Here is a 25,066-nt window from a genome sequence, read left to right as displayed (position 1 = left end):
TCAAGGCCCCTTTTTCATTTCGGTGATTTCCACTCATTCTCAAAATTTTGCTTTAATTTCTGAAACATTTACTAAAATTGACCACACACTATGTCATAGAATATTTACTAAACTATATCACATTTATTGACCAAAAAAATCTGAGTTAGAAATTAATGACAAATGCAATTTTTAAGACATTTCTGAAAACTCATTATTAAAAGAAGGAATAGCAGACAAGAAAGAATACTTAGAATTGCACAATAATATAAATAAGACCTGTGAGATTCTACTAGTTTAGTATTTTGCATGCAAAAAAATAAACAAAATAGTATTAAACAAAAATGCAGCAGTGTATTAATAAAAGATAATACAATACCAACACATAACAGTAAGAAAGTTTAACACTCCACTTTTCAATAATAGATAGGACAACTGGACCAATGTTTAGTAAAGAAATAGAGGACATGGACAACATCACAGACCAACTGGACCTAACGGACATAAAGATCACACTCCAACACAACAGAACATACTTCTTCTCAAGTTCACATGGAATATTCTCCAGAAGAGACTATATATTAGGTACAGAACAAGTCTTAACAAATTCAAGCAGCTTGAAATTATACAAAGTATGCTTTCCAATGACAAAGGAATGAAGTTAGAAATCAATAGTGGAAGGAAAATTGGAAACTACACAAATATGTAGAAATAAAACAACACATTCTCAAACACCAATGGTTCAGAGAGAAAGTTACAAAGGAAATCAGAAAATACCTTGGGGGCACCTGGGTGGCTCAGTTGGTTAAGCATCCGACTTGGCTCAGGTCATGATCTCACAATTTGTGGGTTTGAGGTCTGCATCAGGCTCTATGCTGACAGCTCAGAGCCTGGAGCCTGCTTCAGATTCTGTGTCTCCCCCTCTGTGTGCCCCTCCCCCACTCACACTCTGCCTCTCAAAAATAAATAAACATTAAAGAAAAAATATTTTTTAAGAGAAAATATCTTGAAACAATGAAAATAAAAATACAACAAACTAAAATAAAATATATGGGATGCAGTGAAAGAAGTGCCAAGAGGGAAGTTTATAACTGTAAATGCATATATTAAAAAAAAAAAAAAAAGACTACAAATCAGGGCTGCATGCATGTCAGTTAAGCATCCAACTCTTGATTTCAGCTCACATCATCTCATGGTTGTGAGATTGAATCCTGCATGAGTCTCCATGCTGTGCATGGAGCCTGCTTGAGATTCTCTTTCTCCCTCTGTCCCTCCCCTGCTCTTGCTCTCTCTCAAAAAACTTTTTTTAATAAAATAAATTTTTACAAAGACTACAAATGAACAACCGAGCTTTATACCTCAAAGAACTAGAAAAACAAAACAAAGTAATCTCAAAACTAGCAGAAGTAAGGAAATATAAAGATTAGATCAGAGATTTAAAAATGGATGATAGAAAAACAACACACACACACACACACAAATAAAACTAAAAGTTGTGTTTTTGTAAAGTTCAACAAAATTGACAAACCTTTAGATGGACTAAGAAAAAGAGAGACAATACTAAAATAAAAAAAAAATGGAAGAGGGAACATTACAACCAATGACACAGATATAAAAAGGATTATGAGAGAATATCATGAACAATTACAGACCAGCATATTGGATAACATAGAAGAAATGGATAAATTCCAAGAAGCACAGAATCTAACAATTGTATCATGAAGAAATAGGAAATATGAACAGATAAGTAACTAGTAGGGGGAATGAATCAGTAATCAAACACCTATTAACAAAGAAAAGTCCAGGATAAAATGGCTTCACTACAGAATTTTCCCAAACACTTAAAGAATTGACATCAATTTTCCTAAAATTCTTCCCATAAACTGAACAGTAGGGAGTATTTCCAAGTTCATTCTAACAGGCCAGTATTACCCCGATACCAAAGCCAGACAAAGACATTATAAGAAAAAGACTAGAATCCCCCATAAATATTGATGCAAAACTCCAAAAGAAAATACTAGCAAACTGATTTCAACAGCACATTAAAAGGATTATACATAATGGCCAAGTGGAATTTGTCCCTGGAATCCAAAGATGGCTCAACATATCCAAGTCAGTTTAATATATCATATTAACAGAATGAAGGACAAAATCCATATGATCATCAATCCCAATTGATGCAAAAAAGCATTTGACAAGATTCAACACCATTTCATGATAAAAACACTTAGCAAACTAGGGATGGAATGACACATCTCGACATAATAACAGCCATATTTGAAAAATCCACAGGTAATCTCATACTCAATGAAGAAAGACTGAAAGCTTTTACTCTAAAGTCATGAAGAAAGCAAGATGTCCACCCTTGCCACTTTTATTCAACATCATAATGGAAATGCTATCCAGAGCAATTAGGTATGAAAAAGAAATAAAGACATCCAAATTGAAAAGGAAGAAGTGAAGGTTATGTCATATAAGTTATATATGGAAAACCTTAAAGATTCCACAGTAAAAAAATACTGTTAGAACTAATAAATTCAACAAAGCTGTAGGATACAAGATCAACATAAAAACCAGTTATGTTTCTATATATTAATAGTGAACAAACCAAAAAAGAAATTAAGAAAATAATTCAATTTACAATAGTACCAAAAATAATAAAATACTTAGGAATAACCTGAGAAGGTGAAAGACTCTCACACTGGAAGCTATAAAATATTACTGGAAGAAATTAAAGAAGACACAGATAAATGGAAAGACATCCTGTGTTCATGATTTTAAGATAATACTGTCAAGATGTCCATACCACCCAACACAATCTACAGATTTAACATAATCCGTATCAAAATCCCAGTGTCATTTTTTTTTTTTTTTTTTTTTACAGAAAAAAAGTAGAGGGGCATGTGGGTGGCTCAGTCGGTTAAGTGTCCGACTTCGGCTCAGGTCACGATCTCACGGTTCGTGGGTTCAAGCCCCGCATAGGGCTCTGTGCTGACAGCTCAGAGCCTGGAGCCTGCTTCAGATTCTGTGTCTCCCTCTCTCTGCCCCTACCCCACTCGCTCTCTCCCCCTCTCTCTCTCAAAAGAAAATAAACATTAAAAAAAAAGTAGAAAAACTCATCCTAAAATTTAAATGAAACCTCAAGTGACCCCAAATAGCCAAAGCAATTTCAAAGAACAAACCTGGAAGACTCACATTTCCCAATTTCAAAACATATTACAAAACCAGAGTAATCAAAACATTATGGTACCAGCACAAAGACAGACAAATAGACCTATGAAAAAGAACAGAGAGCCTTTTCTTGATTTTCATGTTGCCCCTACATCTTTCAGTCAGAAAAGGCAGGTCAGGTCTTTCCCATGCTTTGAAGTCCTTTGACCTCCCCAGGTGCATTAGCTGTATCTCTCTCATATTCTGTTCTGCCTTTTGCTTCTAATTTTAATTTTTATTTGTATTTTTGCTTTTTTTCCCGTTTTTAAAGGCTCATGTGATTAATTTGACCCTAGTTAGATAATTCATGATAATCTCTGTATCTTGAAGTCAGATGAATAGTAATTTTAATTATGTCTGCAAAGTTCCTCTTGCCACATAAGTAACATGACCATTGGTTTGACCTTTTGGCAAAGGTCATGGGCCAAAATTCTCCCTTCCACATCACACCTACCTTAAGACCCCAGAATTTCATTCCTAGGCATATAGTAAGAAGATATCCAATACTTTTTATATGCAAATATTTTTATATTTTATATCCAATTAGGAGATATATAATAGTTTTTATTATAGCACTGTTTATACAGAAAAAAAAAACTGGAAGCTATAAAGGCCCACCAACTTAATATTAGGTAAATCTGTTTATAATTCATAAAACCGATACAGTAATGAAATAAATGAGTAAAGTATAACTTCACACATCCACACATCACACATTACATATATGGCTATCACAAACAATTTTGAGCAACAAATCAAGTCACAGGAAAATATATGCAGTAGAATTTCAGTCATAGACGTTGAAAACATGAAAAATGAAACATCACACTTAATAACATTATGAAGGAGCTATCAAGCTTAATATTTTTTCTGAAAATTAATTTGCTTATGCTGAGCTGAAGGCAGTAAGTCACATCACTAAAGAGGTATGCCTTCAGAAATCTACAATGCTTCCTGCCTTAAAATATCTCCTTCATCAGCCTTTCTCAATATTGAAAATTTTTAGGATCTCAGATTCATCTTTAGGCTATCTACCTGGTAAACACTTCATTTTTCAAAGCCCAACTCAAATGCTGCTTCTCTGACTCTCATAACTAGAGTTGATTCGTCCACCCTCTCTACCTTGTAGAAACTCCTGCTGTCTTACAAGACCTGGACATAGGCACCGCATTTGAGAGTTCCACAAAGCTAACTTCACATCCCCGGTACATCAATTAATGACTGTGACCTTGAACAAGTTGTGTAATCTTCTTGAAACTCAGTATCCTCATCTGAGGACTAATAATTCAGTTTTAATATCAAATGTGTATAAACAGCACAGAGCAAGTATTCCATACATTATAGTTATTATCATGTGCTTACATGTATTATTCACAAAACCAGGCAGCTCCAGAAGGGGAAGGGTTGTGCATCACCGTCTCTGCCTGTCTATACCTAAAGACATCTGATATTGACATTCTCTAAGCATTTGTTGAATTGCATTACATTTAAGAGAGTGATTTCAGAAGTCCCCAGAGAAATAATGTAACTCAATATGGATGTACAAGAAAACTAACAAATTAAGCCAGTAGCATGACTTCTGTTCAAACTTAGTACTAATTCGGTGATTATACTAGCTCAATCATGAGTGGGCCAGATAATAACAGGATGAAGTATATTCACTGACTGAAGGCAGGAAAAGGGAACAGGTGATAAAATATGAAAAAACAGTTCCTGATATAGAATGTTAGGCAGCTAAAGAAGCAGAATGGGAATTCTAAGTGTTTCACCTGTGTAGGTAATGGCATTAAGAGATAATCTTCAATACAAAATTTGCCAACTTAACATATGGACTAGTCTTAACTGCAGTAACAAATCCCCAATTGGAGGCAGTTGGATAAAGGACCTAGACTCTAATAAGAGCTAGTTCTTAACTGGATAAAGGATAATCCAACACCTTTCCATGCTAAGCCGATCTATTTGAACTGGGACAAAAACAACTCAAACTGAATGAACTCTTTTCAAAAAAATTGAATGAAAAAATTAATGTAGTACCTAGTGGCACAATGAGTTATTTATGTAATATTACACTAAAATTTGGCAACACATAAATTATTCATATATGAGCGCTCTGTTACACTTGAATTGTGAGGGAGAAGTGACGTAGAGTTTAGGGAGAAGTATTATGCAAAGAATTAACTGACACTTGCCCTGTAGTGAAATGCAAAACATGTGATGCAGAAATAAACAATAAAGGATGAAGAATATTATAACTGAACAAAGATTCAGGTACTACACTAACAATGGGCACCAATCCTACTCTGGTAGAGACCAGAAAGATTTCAGAGAAGGTGACAGGAGCTGTGTCTAACAAGGTGGGTGCAAACTGGCAAGTGGGGCAAAGTGCATAAATGCCTTCCAGACACGAGGATCAGACACGGTGATGTAAGAATACGATCCAATGAAGGACATTCAAGTCGCTCAGAGGATAATGTGTGTTTAGGAATATTAGAGTACACTGGTGGGTCTCAAGTGCCATTGCAGATTGAGTTTTCTACCCAACAGGGTATGGGGAAGAGCTGAAGAAGGAGCTGAATTCTACATCTGACTCTAAAAAGACCAGTAGGAGCTACTGCATGCAGAGGAAATTGGTGCAGACTGTAATTACAGACATCAAGGCTGGTCAGGAAGGGCTGTACAACTAAGTAAGAGGGGTTGCTGCAAAAGAGTAGTGGAAGTGAAGATGGACAGCTTGGCTGCTGAGCAAGGAAGGAGAGAGGGATAAAGGGCATAAAAGGACTCCCACCTACCTTGCTTAGAAACTGCCTAGCAGTGCCATCACAGAGAAAGGACACAGCAGGAGGAATTTTGCTGGTATAAATGATAAATTCACCTTTGGGGCATATTCAATTTGACATTTCTTTGAGACATCTATGTTTGGTAGGCAGCTATATACATGCATCTGGAGCCAACAAAAGAAATATGATTGATGTAAGATGTGATATCATTGTTATATGGGTGACAGCTGAAATCAGAGACATATAAGACATCATCCAGAGTAACATATCCTGTAGGGTGTAGGTGTTAAACTTTGTTAAGTCACAGACACATTTGAGACTCTAATAAAAGCCAGAGACATTTTCAGGAGAAAAATGTCACTCAGCATTTTGTGCACAATTTCAGGTCATTGTTTGGCCCATGATGCAGGTAAGAGGACTATCCAGGGAGCCATGAGGGAACCAATGAAAAGACGGTGTCATGAAAGCACAGGGAGAGGAGTTTCAAGAAAGAACTGATCAACAGCAACAAGCACCACAGAGAGGCCAGGTAAGATGAGAACCGCAAGCATCTATGGATATGGCACACAGGAGATAGCTGAGCCCCCAAGCAAGACATTTAAGTGGAATCATGAAAAGTGGGTTGACGAGGTAGTGGCAGTGGAGCGGTGGAGCAGCCGTGCAAGAAGTCTTTGAAGATTATTTGCTGTGATGGGAAGAACGGAGGCAGAGCCATAGCATAAGGTAGAGGCAGAGTTATGTGTCTGGAGGATGGCAGGGCGGAAGCAAAGTCTCTAGGGATGTCTGTGTGGAGTGCAATCCAGGGCTTAGAAGAAGGCAGTTGTTCAGGTGGAGAAAAGTAATACATGCTCAACTAAACCAGGAGGGGAGGAGGTAAACTAAATCTCCCCTGTAGTGTGCCAAAAATGGAAGAACGATTAAGGGGTCACACCTGAGTTTTAAAAAGCACCTCAGCTCCTGGCTTCCTTCCTCTCCAGATTTTGGGTGAGTATTTGACTTATCTAAGCCTCATTTGTTCATCTGCAAACTATGACTAATAATCTCTGGTTTGCTAGGTTGAGGAAAGATTAAATGGTACAATACATGGAAAGCTCTTGGTGCAGGCTGTTAGAGTGTTAAATAACAGATGCAGCAACTAATAGTATTTATGATATTATTTTCTCTGAAAGTAAAAAGGTAAAGTTGTAAAAGTAAAAGGCTAGGAGTGAGGAGAAGAAAGGTTATGTGACAGAGGGCTTGAAGAAAGTTATTTGTAGCCTTTTGGAAAAGCTGCTAAGAAGAAAGGAAAAATGTACCCACAAGAATGACAGAGCATAGAAGGTCGAAGCCGGGCTGGAGATCAGGATTCAGTGGCGTCACCGGACCATTTGATTCTGGACTGTGACACTGAGGTGCTCAGATCACACAAGTGGAGACACAGAGAAGGTAAATAGCTGGGGATGATGACATAAGATACCAAATGTTTCTTGTTAAACAAAGAAAAAAATCAAAGCCACATAAATAGCTCAGTAATTGAAAACTAACACTGATGTTCAAGCAAAAAGAAACATACTTTTCGTATATTAGTTTTCTTTTGCAATCTAATTACAGGAAGAAATGATGTCATTTCCAAAGGCAAAACTAAAGACGCATGCAAGTAGTTTTTCAAAACGAATGAATATTTTAATTTAAATCTCATACATTTCTCTTTCCAGGCAATACATTTTGTCTCTAAAAATTATGAAGACATCATTTCTAAGATTTTACTCTATCAGTTATCACAAAAGAAAACATATGACGTTCACTGGTAAAATACGTTAAATGCCAGAAAATGGCAATAGCAAATTTTGTTGAAATTTTTAAACACTGTGCTCAAGAAATCCATCTGCTTCCCTGTAATTATTAAAATCACAATTAAATTAGGGGCGGCTGGGTGGCTCAGTCAGTTGAGCGGCCGACTTCGGCTCAGGTCATGTTCTCACGGTTTGTGGTTCGAGCCCCGCGTTGGGCTCTGTGCTGACAGCTCAGAGCCTGGAGCCTCCTTCGGATTCTGTGTCTCCCTCTCTCTGGCCCTCCCCGCTCATGCTCTGTCTCACTCTCTCTCTCAAAAATAAACATTAAAAAATTTTTTTTTAATAAAAAAATAAAATAAAATAAAATTACAATTAAATTAAATGTGGTCTTCTTTTATGGTCAGAATGTAAATGCTGACATTAAAAGAAAAGCAAGGCAGTTATTATCACAGTACAGAATTATGAGGAATACACAATCGGTGATTTGAGACACAGCTTTGCAGTAATAAAAACAAAGTAAACTGTTCATAATCTCTGGAGATAAAAATTTTCTTTAAAAGTAATTATTGACAAGAATGATGTCATCCTAGCTCTTAAATACCACATATGTCAAAAATTTTTAAGAAATTATTTCAGCTAGGATAAACTAGATCTGTCCATCTACATACAGAAATATTAGGTTACTAATATTATTGCAAGTACCCTTTACATTTGTGATGTAGTAAAATGCATAGGTAGCAACATTATTATAATCTAAAAATTCTATTCCAAGCCCTGAAGTGCAAAGTTATAATGCACAGGAGAGACATTTTGTGTTCTTAACAAAAAAGAGAAAAACATAGAAGTTTGATTCTTATTCTGGAAAATTCAGTTGAATAAACATTTACCGAATCTTACCATTTACAAGGCACAACAACAGGTCTCTACAATGCAGAGGATATAATGGTTTCTTTTTAAGTCTTTTCACAATTGTTAAAAGAAAAAAAGGATGGAGGAAAGGCATTCAGCAGCTTGATTGAATTTTAGGAGGCTGTTCAGGGGCTTTGCTCCAGCATGCTGTGGAACCCACATGTGTCATGGTGAACAGAAGAATTAATAAGAACAGAACAGGAACATCTACTGCGTATTCCTTTGATTATTGTTTAAGTAGACCTGTTTAGGAAAGGACAACAGGGAACTTAAAACAAACAAAAATAGTATGAAAGGGAGAAGGTAAAAACCTTTATTAAAATGTTGGGAGAAGGGGCGCCTGGGTGGCGCAGTCGGTTAAGCGTCCGACTTCAGCCAGGTCACGATCTCGCGGTCCGTGAGTTCGAGCCCCGCGTCGGGCTCTGGGCTGATGGCTCAGAGCCTGGAGCCTGTTTCCGATTCTGTGTCTCCCTCTCTCTCTGCCCCTCCCCCGTTCATGCTCTGTCTCTCTCTGTCCCAAAAATAAATAAACTTTAAAAAAAAATTTAAAAAAAAAAAATAAATAAAATAAAATGTTGGGAGAAGCCAACAATTCAGTTAGCTAGAAGTGGTATATTTATACTGAAAAAAACAAACAAACAAACAAACACAATATGTTTATGCAAATGACTAAAAATATATGTTGGAATCTCGATGTATTTGGAAATGTCAGTTTACTAAATTGCCCTCCATGTTTAGAGTCTTTCATCGGAATTAACTCAAATTGGGAAACAGTTGAGATTCAATTGATCTGTCTCCATGATTACTGCCTCTAACCAATACTGGTATCAAAGCAGACAGTGAGTTAGCAAAGATTACTGAGATTTTTCACTTACTAGAATACATTCTCAGAGCAGCCTACCGCATTGCGAGAATCTGCCTGTACCTAAAATGGCACTGTGGCCCAATCAAGGATAATTACTCACAAAGACCTTCAACAAAAATAATATAAATAAAACCCCTAACAATATGTTTAATTTCTCTTCCCTGAACACTGAAAGAGAAGAAAGCAGCAGAAAGCTCGTTGCTTTTAGAAATGGAAGCACATCATCCTGCATTACCAAATGGAAGAAATGACCAGGAAGAATGAGTACGTGGTGCTATGTACTTGTCAACACACTGAATTCAGAGTGATGATTTTCTAAAAGATCAGGAAAACACATCACACACTCATTTACCTCTTTCCAAAACTAGATATGGATTTATTTTTAAAATTCCTTCCAACAGTTTTCCTATTTAGACTGTGTTGGCTTTGAGAAAATTTAATGTTACCCCTAGAGAAGGGTTCTGTCACCCTAGTTGACCACAGAGAGCAGGCACAGTAACCCTAGATCGAGATTAGCTGGCACAGTTAAGCCGCTCTTCCCCTCACTTCCAGGGCTATTGCTGTTCTCTTAATCATCCTAGGGAACAGAAGAGTGCAGCACATTCCCTATGGGAACCTGGTATGGCCCACAGAAGCTAAGTCTTTATGACCCAAGACAGAAGCAAGAAACAAACCGCTCTGGAGATGACCTCGGGAATTTTTACCTCAGGAATTTTTGTTTTTACTCTGGACTGTGCTGGCATAAGAGTTGTGTGGGTAAGACATAGTGCAAAGGAACCTCTCATCCTTGAAATGACCTAAGCCAAGATGGGTATCTTGGAAGCTCGTCTTATCATTCAGAGACGTTCTTGACTTTTAAGTAAATACTTTTTCATTACTAAAATGAAATAAAATTAAAAAATTCAATTTCCGTCAGAGCCATATATAAATATATTCATTTGTTGAAGGCATTATAATGCGGTAGTTAAGCACATGGGTCACAATCCAGACAACTTCTATTTGAAGCGCGGTTTCTCCAGAATCCTGTCTCAGTTTCTTTCTCTGATGATTGGGGATGATTATAATACCTATCTACCTCACAATGGTGCAGTAAGGGTTACAGAACTTTTAAGTGCAAAGCAGGTAATATATTGACTGACACCTTATAAGAATTCAATCAAGTTAGCCACTGGTATTATTTTTTAAAAAATTCACCGCTCTCTTTCAATTGCTTTGAAGACAAAAACCAGTTGGGTATAAATACAGGAGCAGAGACAATCCCCAAATGTTAGTTCCAAACATTCATCTCATCAGTGGGCTAGAGCTCAGACCAAGATTCTTATTCTAAGGTTGGCCCATAAAGGTCTTTCTTTACAACTAGTTTGCTTAGCTATAAAACTAATATTCCCTGGGCTACATCTTGAATCCCAGAATCAGCAAATTATGCCATAACCTAAGAGGGAAGAAAGAAGAAAGAAACAATGAATTTCATTGTAGAGGAACCTATAATTTCTCTGAGAGATTTTATCCCAACATAATCTCTAAACATTGTCTATACTAAGGGTAACCCTTTAGAAACTTGTCTGATACTAAAACTAAGTGAAATGAGGAATGTTTATTCAACAAGTAGGTTTATTCAACAAGAAGGTACTATTTAGTTTAGAAGCCATCTTCCAAATAACACAGATCACATCTTATCAGTTCTTTCCTTCAGCTTTATCAGTTTTTAATCCAACTCAATGAGGTTAGACAAATATAAACAAACAAAAAAGAATGTTGCAAATGTTTACACCTTGCAATACAAGGATAGAATGACTCATCTCTTCCTAAAACACTGATCAGCTGTGAAAAGCCCAGACATGGATGATCTTCCCCTTGTCAGAAAATGATACATCCATCCATTCAGTTACTTGTGCAAGAAATCTGTAAGCCTTCCTTGAAATCCTTTTCAATCAAGACTATCAGCCTATCATCAATCCTTGTGAAATGAATATTAAAAACATTTTGATCGGCTTATTTCTCTTCTTAGTCCAAATTACTGTCTACTCTGAACTAGATTATTTCAACAGTAATTAACTTACTAATTGTTCCTGTTAACTACCCATAACCATTCTGCACACAGAAATGAAAGAACCTCTCTGAACAAAAATCATGATTTTTCCCACTGTATTTATGATAAAAATTCAATTACTAAAAATGACCTATATATTCTGGTCTAAGTCAGTACTGTAATTTTCATAGGGTTTATATCAATATGTAATTATATTTATTTGTATGACTATTCATTTAATGAATAGGTGATTATCTCCATGAGGACAGGAACAACTGTGTTTTCATAATTGTATGCTTAGTACCTAACAGTTCCTGGACCGTTATATATTCTCAGTAAAGATGTGTTGAATAAATGAATTAAGAGAAGAAAAAAAAAAAAAGGAATCCTTAGAACCTCTACCAAACTGAGGTGGTATCTGATAGAAAAGTAAACAAATCCAGTCAATAAATACAGTCTAAATAATAAGCACTTAGATAAAATAATTTTGCCTTTTATTTTCTTTCTCAATTTTGGATGCCTAAAGGAGTTACTTGTACATAAGCTTCATAAGAACAGGGAAATAACATCCAAATCAGAAAAGCAGATCAACCATTCTAGGGCTTGCCTTTGATGATGATATTAAGGACTATTTTCAGAAAAATGTATTTATCTTATCCATATCTTTCATGACTGGCCATATTCTTTGCAAGCCTATCTAATCAGAACAGTTCCTAATTTATATGCCTTTACCAAGAACAACTGGAATTTCTGCATAGAGCAGAGAAGTGTGGGGGCTTACAACTGTATACAGTCACTCTTTCAGGTTAAATAAATACATCTCTGCAGATTTTTCCAGAGCATGAGCTCAGATCCACAAATGAATGTTAAAAAAGTGGGCCAGTTGAACATTTACTAAGTTTCTGTTATATGGAAGACTCATAATCTGGTGCAAGATACATAAGGAAATGTACTAAGATTCTCTCTACTTTTAGTCTTTAGAGAACACACAATATTTCATATAGACTCTCCCAAAGGGAGATAAATGCTTATGCTAGATCAGTGAAGCACCTAACATCTCTCTAAGATGCAATCAGTGGTTCAATTTTTAATGTGTTGGAATCATATGAAAATTATAAATATGTACACCCATCAATGTGATCTTTGCAAATAAGAGAAAAATAATTTAATTGATATTGTCCTTTAGATTATATTTTGCAATTACATATGAACCTGGGCAATGGTCTAAAAATCCAGGACATTTCCAGAAAAAAAACCAAAAAACAAAAACCCACTATCTTATAAAACCCAAACTAATGACAAGCAGAAACTGAGAATAGACAAAACAATGTTTAATATTTATATTTGGTCAACACTTAACAATTTATATATATGTAATATACTTTGGTTCAAAATTGTCCTTTATCTAATCTTACTGAATTCCTAGCTAAATGCTTCTCTGAGGAAACAAATACTAAAAGACAAAAAGAAAGGCAGGAAGGAAAAAAGGAAGGGAAGGAAAGAAGAGAGGGAAGGAGAGATGGAAATCTGAGCTTATTAGGTGATTGCATTTAAGGTCTTTCCTAAAAGACGTTAGCTATATTTAAGAACAACATTAATAATAGCTGCAATTGGGGTGTTTATTAAATTCCAGTGTCCTCCATGACAAAAATATTGTATAAAGTATTGTTATTTCTTTAATAGCTCTCTTAAAAGTGTATTATTCATATGTTTCAGATGAGGAAACTGGAGCTCAGGAATTTAAAGCAATTTGTTCAAATTCTACACCCAATAAATTATGATCCCAGATTTGACTGCCCCAAAGCCCCTGTCCTATCAACTCTGTTACAGCGGCTACTTATTTATCTCTAGACTAAAGTTTCCATGCTACAAATGTAACCCACAGGTATGAAAATATAATATAGATGTACAAATTTTGTAATGTAACATGTGAGTTAGTACCAGCCATGGTACTAAAAACATCATATTCTGATTTCCAGCCCAGTGCTCTTTCCAATAAGAAACAAAAATAAATAAAAATAAATTAAAAAACAGGGAGTGTAACAATATCAATCTACTCTGCAAGGAAGTTACTAAAGTCAAGATGACTTTGAAGGTCAAAATTTCCCCCAAAGCTGACTATATTTTCACATACAAAACGTTGCACAATAAAGACAAGCTCTGCTTCATCGTTAAGTTGGGATGTTTCTCACCTTCAAGACTAATCATTCTCCCATTCTTCCTCCTCCTATTCCTCTCACACTGACTTCATCTACATGCACCCACAGCTACAAAATAGCTTTCAGAATCAGGCCACATTTGAACCAGATCTTTAAGGCAAGCCTTTAAGGCTCTTGCCTCAAGTCCCTCACAAGCCCTCTACTTCTACATTATTCCCCAGCTTCCCTTCTCCTCTGTTCCTCTCTCCACATTTCTCCTGTTGAACTTCAGCACCCAATGTGCTCTGTCCTTAAACCCTTTATCAGAGTTGGTATCCCAGTGTCCATCCATCAGCTGCAAGCCGGTCTTCCAATTATCACCTGCCTTTGAGCCCCTGTCCCTGTACACTTCTCACTGTACTGTTCACTAATCACTCTTAGATCCCTCTCTTTATCCTTTACCCACTCCTGATTGCCTAGATCAGAAGCTGCTACGGCCACCCTACAAAGAACATAATCTTTTCCCTTAGCCAAAACAGTTGCCGGTTCAATTACCCATGGAGTTCCCCCTCCTCTCCAGGGTAAGACTCTTCCTTCTAATCACAACCAGTCCCTGCCTCCTCACTCCATCCTTTTATACAGAACCAGTCATGCCTGGATGAGCGTAACAGGAACAAACAGGTCTATTACTTGATGAATATAATAAATGCTTTCCTCCCAGAGAAGAGAATGGCAATCTTTCTTAAACTGGTGCTGATTCTAGCATTTTGGAAGGCTTTGCTGAATCCATCACTGAGCTCCCTAAAGATAGAAGAAGTAAAACTCTCTGACAGCATCACGCAGAAAATTGGATACAATCTCACAGCATGAGAAAACACACTGCTGAGTGGGTATAATGGTAAATAATAATGGGACGATCTAAAGCGAGGAGCCAATGAGTCATAGGAAGACACAGTAAGTGCTGCAGACAAATTAAGTAGCACAAGAGTCATTTTAGGAGGGCTCAGGGAAAAGACCGAAATGTTAGATGGAATTAAGATATGAGAAATGTGTTTGCTCAAAACTTGAATCCAAATTTGCTCAAAACTTGAATTCAACAGAACAGATTATTGGAAATTGTGAAAATCGTGAGCTGCTATTAAAAAGTAAATTAAAAATTCTTGAACATCAATTTCAAAAAAATTAACCTAAGTTCCTACAAAATATTAAAAAATAATTTTTTAAAGTTTATTTACCTTAAGAGAGAGACAGCAAAAGGAGGGGAGGGGCAGAGAGAGAGGGAGAGAGAGAATCCTAAGCAGGCTCGATGCTGTCAGTGCTGAGCCTTATGTAAGCTTGATATCACGAACTGTGAGATCATGACCTGAGGTGAAACCAAAAGCCAGACGCTTAACCGACGAGCCACCCAGGCACTCCTTAAAAATTAATTCTTATTCTCATAAAGAAGAGAATCTCACAATAAAAGTGACAACAATAACTGAAGCACAGAAAATAAGAAGTGATTTTAAATTCACATTCTGGGGGTGCCTGGGTGGCTCAGTCGGCTAAGTATCTGACTTCGGCTCAGGTCATGATCTTATGGTTTGTGGGTTCAAGCCCTGTACCGGGCTCTGTGCTGACAGCCTGGCCTGGAGCCTGCTTTGGATTCTGTGTCTCCCTCTCTCTCTGCCCCTCCCCTGCTCATACTCTGTCTCTCTCTTTGTCTTTCAAAAAATAGAAATAAACTTCAAAAATAAATAAACATTAAATTCACATTCTGTATTTAATAGAGCATGAGGCTATACACTAGAAATCCATTTTTCCTTTGTAATAAATATAACTTAGTTTTCAAAGGCTTGATGAGTAACAAACAATTTAAAGCTCTAGTATATCTGCTTTAAATCTCCAAATTTTATAGTTATCATCATTTTTAAAAGCCCAACACTGAGGAGATATTACAACACAAGCGCAATTCAAAAGCCAAAAGAAATTATTTTTCATGCCTTAACAGAAAATAATTTAAACTAGGCCATTTAAAGGGAAGGCTTTAAAGGGAAGAAAACAATAGAATCTTTGGAGTAACTTAGAATTTAAAAGGAAAACTAACTGGAAAATAAATCTCTAATCTAAAACAAATTGGTGAATAGGCCCTAAATCACTTGGATAATGCTATTTAAGATAAATAACATTTGAGACACAGGGAGACTTTCTAAATTCAGGATGAGTCAATTTTGTTAATCGCAGGTGGATAATCTGCCTCCGGAGGTGTCCTGTGCTACAATTCCAAAGCCTATACCCTTCCAGACAGGGAAAATCCTCCAACTCCCTAACAAGATAGGCAAAAGTAATGGCTACAACAGGAGAGTATACAAATTCTATTTTTATCTCCAGCCATGATGAATCAACCATGGAAAAACAATGGGATGTTTAGTGACCATTTTACAATGTTATCTTTGACTGGATAGCTAAGCCCTGACCAGGGCAGGTTCACTCCATGGGGGTGGGGGTGAGGGCAGGGCAGGAGGAGACAGAGGGGACTGTGAGCAATGGATGTAAGAGCTACACGTCAGATACGTATTATTTCCCAATGCAAAGTTTATTGTTTCTGCCATGCTTTAAGATATTCCACTATGTTTATGTATTATGTGATAAAACATGGTATCCTCCTTTAGAAGTTATGGTTGTCATTGAGTTTCCTGTGAGAAAACACTTCCCTGACCTCACATCATCTCCAATATTCTCCCTGGCTCTATCCTTTCTTCCAAAACCATTCTCTCCTCCACTGAAGTATCACATACCTTCCAACCTTCCCATCTCTCCATTCAATTGATTTGAAAAAGCACGTACAGGAAAAAAAATACATGGTAGTGACTAAAGGTGATCAGGGATGAGGGTGGAATCTGAAAGCATCCATCTAGTGGACCTGCTAATTTTAAGGGCTACTTCGACATTATGGGCAGATAAAACGTCCATGAAAATAACATTTCATTCTCTTCCTCAACCCAACTACACTTTTAAACAAAAAGGATAAATGATTTTCATTGCTTTTCATTTGATGTTGAGGTAAGGGAGTAAATTGCCATTTGAACAGAAGATGCATCTTCTCTCAGTAACCCTTTTCTTAATACTTATTTGCCTGAGAAGACTGCCTAGTAAGGTCCAAGGTTGAATAAAAGATTAGTTGCATATACTTTACAACATTGAATGAATTCTACCTTGGTCAGTAAGATAGATATAATATCAACACTTTCAATAAACTTGTCTAAATTACAAAAAACCCTATAGATGAAGCAAAGCAGGTGTTTACAATGGCTTCATGTTGCCTGAACAGGTTTCCAAGGCTTTGTCTCACTTATGCTACGCCAACCTCAGCAGGAACTAGGAAAAATCTAAAGGGCATCTCATCTTTTCTGATTATATAAGATAATCATGACGCAACTGCCAGAAAATACTCTCAACATTTGCATAATCATTACTCTAGACATCTTCACCCCTTAGCCCAATTGTGTTTTTGTTGGTCTTGTCTAATGGAAATTGTTGAATGACCTGAACAAGGGCCACATTTCACACTATATTCTATTTACCACATGCCCCAACCAATAAAATATCAACTTTTTAACATGTTTCAAGACCAACATAAAAATAATTTTCTATTGGGAAGAATTTTAAGTAATTTAATAGTCTTATGAAAGTAGAGTTATATTTTCCTTTTATGGAGAAAATAACACCAGATAAAAATAACCAGTAAAATGATCAATTTAAAAATATGAGTGCAAGTTCTATAAAAATCTCTATTCTGTTACACTGAAATAAAAATTCTCTATTTTAATTGCTTTTGTTTTCTCTCAAAGAATATTAAAGGCACCTCTGAGGTAGCATTGTGTATGTTATTGATTCGTTCTTCAGTAAAAAGGGTGATTCAGTGACCTTCCAAGAATTTTCATGGGCCTAAATCATTAGACTCAACAATACAGTAACAATTATATATACTTAATAAAATTATCTGCATTTGCCTTACAGATTACTTTTTACTGACATATTAAAGTGAGCATAAACATATTTGAATTATAAGCTTACAAATCCTACAAAGATAAAAAAATATATACATGAAAGAATGTTAAAAAAGGTAGTTGATATGCAAAAGTCTTCAAACTGGCACTAAGTAATAAGTTAATAAGTGAGAAGTGAGAATTCATAGATTTCTTATTAACCTGAAAAGAATACACTAAACATAAAGTTCAATTTTATACAGATAATGTGAGAATGATGATGCCCTTGGACATTTAAGTATTTGGATGTCAAAGGTGAATAATTTTGGAAAGTTTTGACAAATTTATTTTATGAGTTTGAGATTCTTAAAAGAATCTGACTTCCAAATTTCCCAAACTTTTTGATATTGTGGTTAGTTCTGCAATTTTCTCAGTATTCTTTATTAAACATATGGTATGAAGAATGGTGCTACATATAGTCCCTAGCCCAAAGGAGGAAAATATCTTTCTCAAAATGTTTAATTCTTAAAAACAGAAGAATTAATACTATAACCAAACAGAAAACAATACATTTGCTTTTTTAAGTCTCCTCCTTTCATTTTGTGAACATTTTGCAGCAGGGCATACGACAACTAAAATATAAATGATTCTTTACAAACATGTCAGAACTATTTTGTTAGAGGAAAAAACTCAGGAAGATTTTTAAACCCACTTTTGGTCTACAACCACATATTTACCAATTCCAAACTACCAAAATAAAAACTGAAGAGTTAACATTTCATTGTCTGCATTAAAAAAATACTTACACTATTGGCTTTTCCAGGCGACTTCCCTGAGAACCAACAATCTCCCCCAATGTACAAAACACTTGTCCCAGAAAGTCCTAAAATAGATAAAAGGATTAAAGCTCATAAGTTCTCAAGCTGTCTTTACACTACATATTTTGTACATCATATCTGTATTGGTTTCATTGCTGAAATACTGAATTCCCCGACTCCCAGTAATGAATAAAATGAGCTCAACAAGCATGAATTTTAGCATGTGATTTTCCTGCAAACTGGCAAAGCCTTTTGTCCTTTTATCGCAGCTAGCTTGTTAATGCAAGTAAGCGGGAAACCGCTTTTACTTTCTTTTTCTTCTTGAAATTACAACAACAGTGGAAAGAAGTTCCAGGATTTGAATCCACAGTTGGCTTTGGATATCTCTGAAACTAGTAAGCTTTGGGCTGAGGAGGTAGACTGTGAAAACACAGAGCAGAGGTGATTAACAATACTCAGCGTTACCTACACACAGGCTATGTGAGGTGGCTACAGAGGGGGTCCCAAGCCACACAGCCAGGTGTCTGTTCCACTACTGACACTCATTACCTGGGACTGGGCAATTAATTAAGCTCTCCAGTTTCCTCATTGCTAACCTGTACTAGTTCCCCTCACAGAGTTGTTTTGAGGATGAACGAGTTAATATTACATGACTTAATATTAGCATATGTTACGTACCTAAAAATAGGTTAAGTGTAATACATTGTAAAGTTCATTAATGTACAAACTAGATGTACCTTATTTCAAGTACAATCTTATACTTATTTTCAAGACTCAGAATAACCTTGCACAATGAAAGATCTGTTATTAATCTTTGTTTCACATATCAAGAAAATCCTAATCATACAGGAGGTTGATTTCTTTCATGGTCTGAGCAGTCAGAAATAGCAGACTAACCCAGATGTTCTGATTCCAGATTAATATGCTGCCTAAGAATTTAAATATCATAAACACAATGCAATTTCACATGCCAATAAAATAAGAGTTCCAACATCATCTGGGCGTGTTGAATCAAGAAAATATGCAAGTATTTCAGAGAGAGACACACACTCTAGTTTAGCTTGTATAGGATTTCAATCTGTCCTAAAAGAGAAGGTGGAAGATCTCCCTAAATTGTACAGAGAACTGGCCCATGGGAAGCCCTAAGAAGGATGGACAGGAATGAAGAAACAAAATATTCAAAGTTTTTAATAAGTAAAAACTTTAAATGCCTAGCAAGTAAAAGCTATGTATTCAGTTCTAAAAAGTAAAAGGAGAGAGTGCTCTAAGTCTGATGAAGGAAGTCCATGCTGGAGACTAGGATAGTCAGGGTAATATTTCCCAAAGGCAGTAAGCCTTGAGAGCCAAGTAGAAATCAGATCTTGGAGAGAAGAGAGTTGGATATTCTGTTAGCTAGGATACAATGGGAAGTTACTCAGATCAAAGGGCTGAAAGTTATCAGGAGAAGGGAGGAGGGGGAAAGGACAAAAGCAGGGAAGGAGTGTGTTTTGCTTTGCAAAAACCAGCAGTTCCCAACCAACAGACACCCAGTAAGGTGTTTCACCTGTTAGTCCCTTGGTAGGTGCTTCTTTCACCTGATAACCCCTTACAGACCCTTACAGGAACCAGCTGAGTCAGTTTGAGCCATTTTGGAGTTGAGGACCTGCAGAAGTTCCCCCACCCCCACCCCTCGCCTAAGTTGTCCTGCAGTTGTTACCTTTAGCTCATTATAAAACTAGGATCCCCTCCTATAAATGAGATTTTTCCGCCTATTTTTCCACCTGTTGTTTGAACATAGGTGCATGTACTAGCATGGTGACATCCTAGGCATGCGGAATTGAACCCAAGTGCCTAAATAATAGAATATGTATAACTCCTTAATGTATATGTAATGCATATGCAAGCTCCCTGATCCCACCCCCTAATACACGGATAAAAGCTTCCTGTACTAACTTCAGGGACAGACAGTGCTTTGAGAGCTGCCTCCAGCTCCTTACTTGTGAAAAGTAATAAAAAGTTCTTTGCTTTCAACACTTCCTTTGGTTGTGTTCAATTTAATGCACTCCAGGCAGTGAACTCCTTGAGTACAGTTACAATTCCAGTTAAAGCAGAAGAGAATTGGCTACCCAAAAAAATCTCTTTGCCATAAGGATTATTATTTTTTTAATGTTTATGTATTTACTTTGAGAGAGAAAGTGCTATCAAGGAAGGGGCAGAGAGAGAGAGGGAGAGAGAGAATCCCAAGCAGGCTCCATGTTGTCAGTGCAGAGCCTGACAGGGCTCGATCCTACCAACTGTGAGATCATGTCCTGAGCCAAAATCAAGAGTCCAATGCTTAGCCGACCAAACCACCTGGGTGCCCTGGCATAAGGATTATTTTAGGCTAATTATTTTTAAGAAATAGCAGACATGGGGGAAGCTCAGAAAACCAGGTTACAAGTTAGCCTTTTGCAGGAGACATTTACATTTATAAGAAAAATTTCCATTTCTAAGGCTGTCTTCCTCACTGTACTAGGACGAAGGGGGTTACTAAATCTCTTCTCAGTGGAGAAGGCGGAGACTTAAATCTGCATAAACTATGCCCTCTTTAAAATGCTTTGCCTGAAAACCTCCGATAACTGCTTCCCCACTCACCAACATTTTTTGTCTTTAGTTAGAGATGGTATAAGGCTTGGACCATTTAAGGGAGTTACTCCATTTTCCTTAGTATCTCCCATGTATACAGGAGGTATACCATGTTATTAAACTTTCATTTGTTTTTCTCCTATTCATCGTCTTTTTTATTACAGAGGCTAATAAGAAGGGTAGAGGGAGAATTATTTTTCCTCCCTTACATAATCCTAGAGAACAGATCAGAGTTACAGGCAAGAATGTCATAAGAAAAGAATGGGCTTCAAGTAAAGGGGAGAATTGAAGATGAAGAGCCAAGTCAGACTGTAGAAGGTCCAGTTGGCCGGTCAAAAACAAACAAACAAGGAAGTTGTCTTAGGATAATCAGAAGCAACTGGAAGTCTTTTAGCAATGCAGGGGCACCATTAGAACAGTACATTCAGATTACTCGGGTACCAGTGTGAAGAAGAATGGACTGACGAATGAGGTAAAATCTGCAATCTGGATCAATCAGGCTATAGTAGTTAATAAGAAGCCAAGTGTTAAGACCCAAACTGAAGTTGTAGCAAGTGGCAGGAAACAGTGCAGAGCAAAGTGACAGGATTTGGTGTAAACTATCCTTGCACATGATGAGGATGGGGAGGGGGACAGTGGGGACAAGAAGGGAGGGACAGGAAATACTCTGGATCTGAAATTTGGTGGCTTCCAGAATGACATCATCACCAGCTAAACCCAAGACATGACCTGTATTGCTCACCTGTCTGTACCCAATGACCTTTTTCCCACATTTTTCTTTAAGTTCTTTCCAGTTTATCTATTACTTAACTCAGGCAAAAGGCCCAACGGGCACGGCATCCCATGATGGAAACTGAAACTACCCCTTAAGCTATAACGACTGGCTTGGCAAAGAGTTCCAGAGGCCCAGACCACCCAGATCAGTTTGAGCTCAACCACAGACTCATACCTGCGCAGATGGACTATGGAGTGAAGGACAGTTATTCCTACTCCAATATAATGCTAAATTATCTGTCCAAGGAGGAACGTAAGCCTCATTAACATAACATACAATATAGGTATAGGCATGTTTTCTTAAGGTGCACATGTGACCTTATGCCCACCTCTACATATGATGACAGGGTTCCCCTTTCTAAATAGTCATCCTAACCCTAAATAAAGGAATCCATCCACTCTTGCTCGGAGAGTCAGGGCTTTGGAAATTATTCCCCATGATCTCCTTATTTGCTGCAAATTGATTCCTTTGTGTGACAACTCCATCTGGTGTATCTCCACCTTGGTGACTCACCAAGGAGCAAATTCACATTAGTTCAGTTATAACACCTTCATGAAAGTGCAAATCATTTTAAATTTTGGTTCTGAGTAATTAGAAAGTACTTAAGGTACAGCCTGGACATATTTAAATTAAATATCCTTAGTAGCAACATGTCTTTCCCAATTTCAAAAGAGACTTTACAGATATGTTTATGGGTTAAAAAAAAAAACAAAAAACCTAAATTTCTCTAAGTCTCATGGCAGAAAGTGCTGAATACTAAAGATTTGGAATAGATCATTTTTCTGCGTTAGCAGTGAAAAGCATGGGGGATTCTGGAACTCTTTTCTAAAAAATATTAATACTGATAGATAGCTGTGCATACTACATGTTAAATGGATATGGCCAAGTCTCACCAAAAGCTGTTCTGTGCTGTCATTACTCAAGAAAACAGAACTGAAGTACTGAGCATATCCATATTAGAGAAGACATATTAGCAAATGGAGAACACACAAATACCATCAGTGATGAACAAAAAGGAAATTAAAATAATAAAATAAAATGTATACCAAAAAGCTATGGCACGCATCTGTACACACTATCTCTATAGTTATTGCACACTTTGCCCCTAAATATTTATAGCATTTTTGTAGTTCCTTTAATCTGTCTGTGCTTCCGTACTCCTTATCAAGCAACACATTTACTACTCACAGTGAAAAAATCAGCATATAGTGTTTCTCAACTAACTACTCCTTGCGCTGGAAATTTCTACTGAATCTTTATTTTTTACTCATCTCAATGCTTCACATTTTCTATGCATTTTACACAGTACGGTAACAGAATACATGTGTCCTTTAATGGCTACTTTTAGATATTTTGGTCTGTAGTTAGATAAACATAGAAATAAAAATTACCTTTAACACAAACTGCTTTACTGTTTCTTACTATGGTGTTGTGTTCCAGTTGATGAGTCATTAGAATTACATTAAAATAGAACTTCCAGTAATAAATCCAGGCATGTTTCCACAGCTTTAACACACACATAGACCAAATCTAGTTCACGGTGTCTGGCAATTGAGAAATGCTTCCATTTATTCAGCCATATTAACTATTGTGCTTTCCCTCAAATGACCAAGAGATCAATAAATATTTGCCAAATTTAATTATTATTTTATAATCTAAATAATACACAGATAGAACTTAGTTTTGAAATCTATTTAAACATATATAAATACCATGTTGTTAGTATATAGGATACATTCTACCAATATTACCCTGAATATATCCTAATATCGCCCTGAATACAATATGCTGGTATTCAATCTGAAATATCTAGCAGTGCAAAGTAAAGTAAACAAGAAAAAAGCAGAAAGCATAGCACACAAAGCAATATAACAATGAGTTTTGTGTTACATAGGTAGTTAAAAAGTTATCAGCACATCAGAAGGAGTCTTTGGATTACTCCTATAACTACTTAAATCTAGTTTTATTACTAATACAATGCAGACAAAAATCCAAGGAAACACTACTATACTATCAGAGTCTAGCTCATTATTATACAAATATACAGTTGACTCTTGAACAACATGATATTTTAAACTGTGCGGTTGCACTTATATGTGGACTTTTTTTTCAGTGTATACAGTATAGTACTATAATTCATTTTCTCTTCCTTATGATTTTCTTAATATATTCTTTTCTATAGCTTACTTGATTGTAAGATTAGGGTATATAATACATATAACATACAAAATAGGTATTAATTGATTATGTTATCAGTAAGGCTTCTGGTCAACAGTAGGCTATTAGCAGTTAAGTTTTGGGGGAGTCAAAAATTATACACAGAGTTTTGACTGTTGTGGAGGTTGGGACCCTTAAACCCCATGTTGTTCAAGGGTCAACTGTATTTCTCTTCTTTTTCTTTTTAACATTCAGAAGAGCGTCTCCTTTAATTGCATGCATGAGCAAAATATTCTAATTCCTTCAAACTTATTACTTCATTATTTTTTCATACCAATTTTTACTGATCAATTCCTCTACTACATTTCATATTATATTGTAGCTAGCTACTTATCTATATTCATAAAAATTACATTAATGCTATGTACTTTAATAATTCCACACATATTAATAAGGTAACTTACTTTGCAATAAATGAACTTGTTTTGTTGGTTTATTTGCTTGCTTGCTAGGTACCAGTATAAATTCTGATACATCCTTTATTAAAGATCTTTTACATTTATTTATTTATTTATTTATTTATTTATTTATTTATTTAGCAAAACAGTATAACATATTCCTTAAGAGTGAGAATTATGAATGTCTATACTGTTTGTGTTTATATTCTGGCTGAATCATTTACTAATGACTCTATGTCTTGATATCCTAACTTATAGAATAGAGATAATGAATAATGCCTATGTATTAATTATTGGGAGGATTAAATAAGATATTATATGCAAGGTACTTAATAAGATTATATATGCAGATATTTATGCAAAGCCCTTAGAAAACATGCTTGAACATGGTAAGCATCTAATAAATATATGCTTCTCTTCTCCTCCCTACCTCCCTGGGGTTAAAAGGATATTACTATGTACTTAAAACTTATCCCTGACTACTAGATTCCAGTACTGCAGGTACTATAATTACCTGAATAAAATATTTTTATATCCCCTTTACACTCATAGCCAATTCAAATACTCATATTAAGTGTCATTATAAAATCTTAAAGTGCCTTATACA

The 25,066-nt window shown here is 36.2% G+C and overlaps 1 protein-coding gene across 1 annotated transcript in view; it reads right to left on the bottom strand.

The window, feature by feature from the left end:
* CPNE8 (copine 8) overlaps positions 1-25,066 on the bottom strand; it is a 234,557-nt gene that overhangs the window by 131,394 nt on the left and 78,097 nt on the right. Inside the window, exon 6 of the mRNA XM_025930235.2 lies at positions 18,454-18,530. Coding sequence (XP_025786020.1) covers positions 18,454-18,530 — 77 coding nt within the window. The remainder of the gene's footprint in view (positions 1-18,453; positions 18,531-25,066) is intronic.

Source organism: Puma concolor, chromosome B4 (assembly GCF_028749965.1).
Source record: "Puma concolor isolate L17-30 chromosome B4, mPumCon1.1.hap2, whole genome shotgun sequence".
Lineage (NCBI taxonomy): Eukaryota > Metazoa > Chordata > Mammalia > Carnivora > Felidae > Puma > Puma concolor.
Note: the sequence above shows the minus strand (reverse complement) of the source record. Positions and strands in the feature narration are given on the sequence as shown.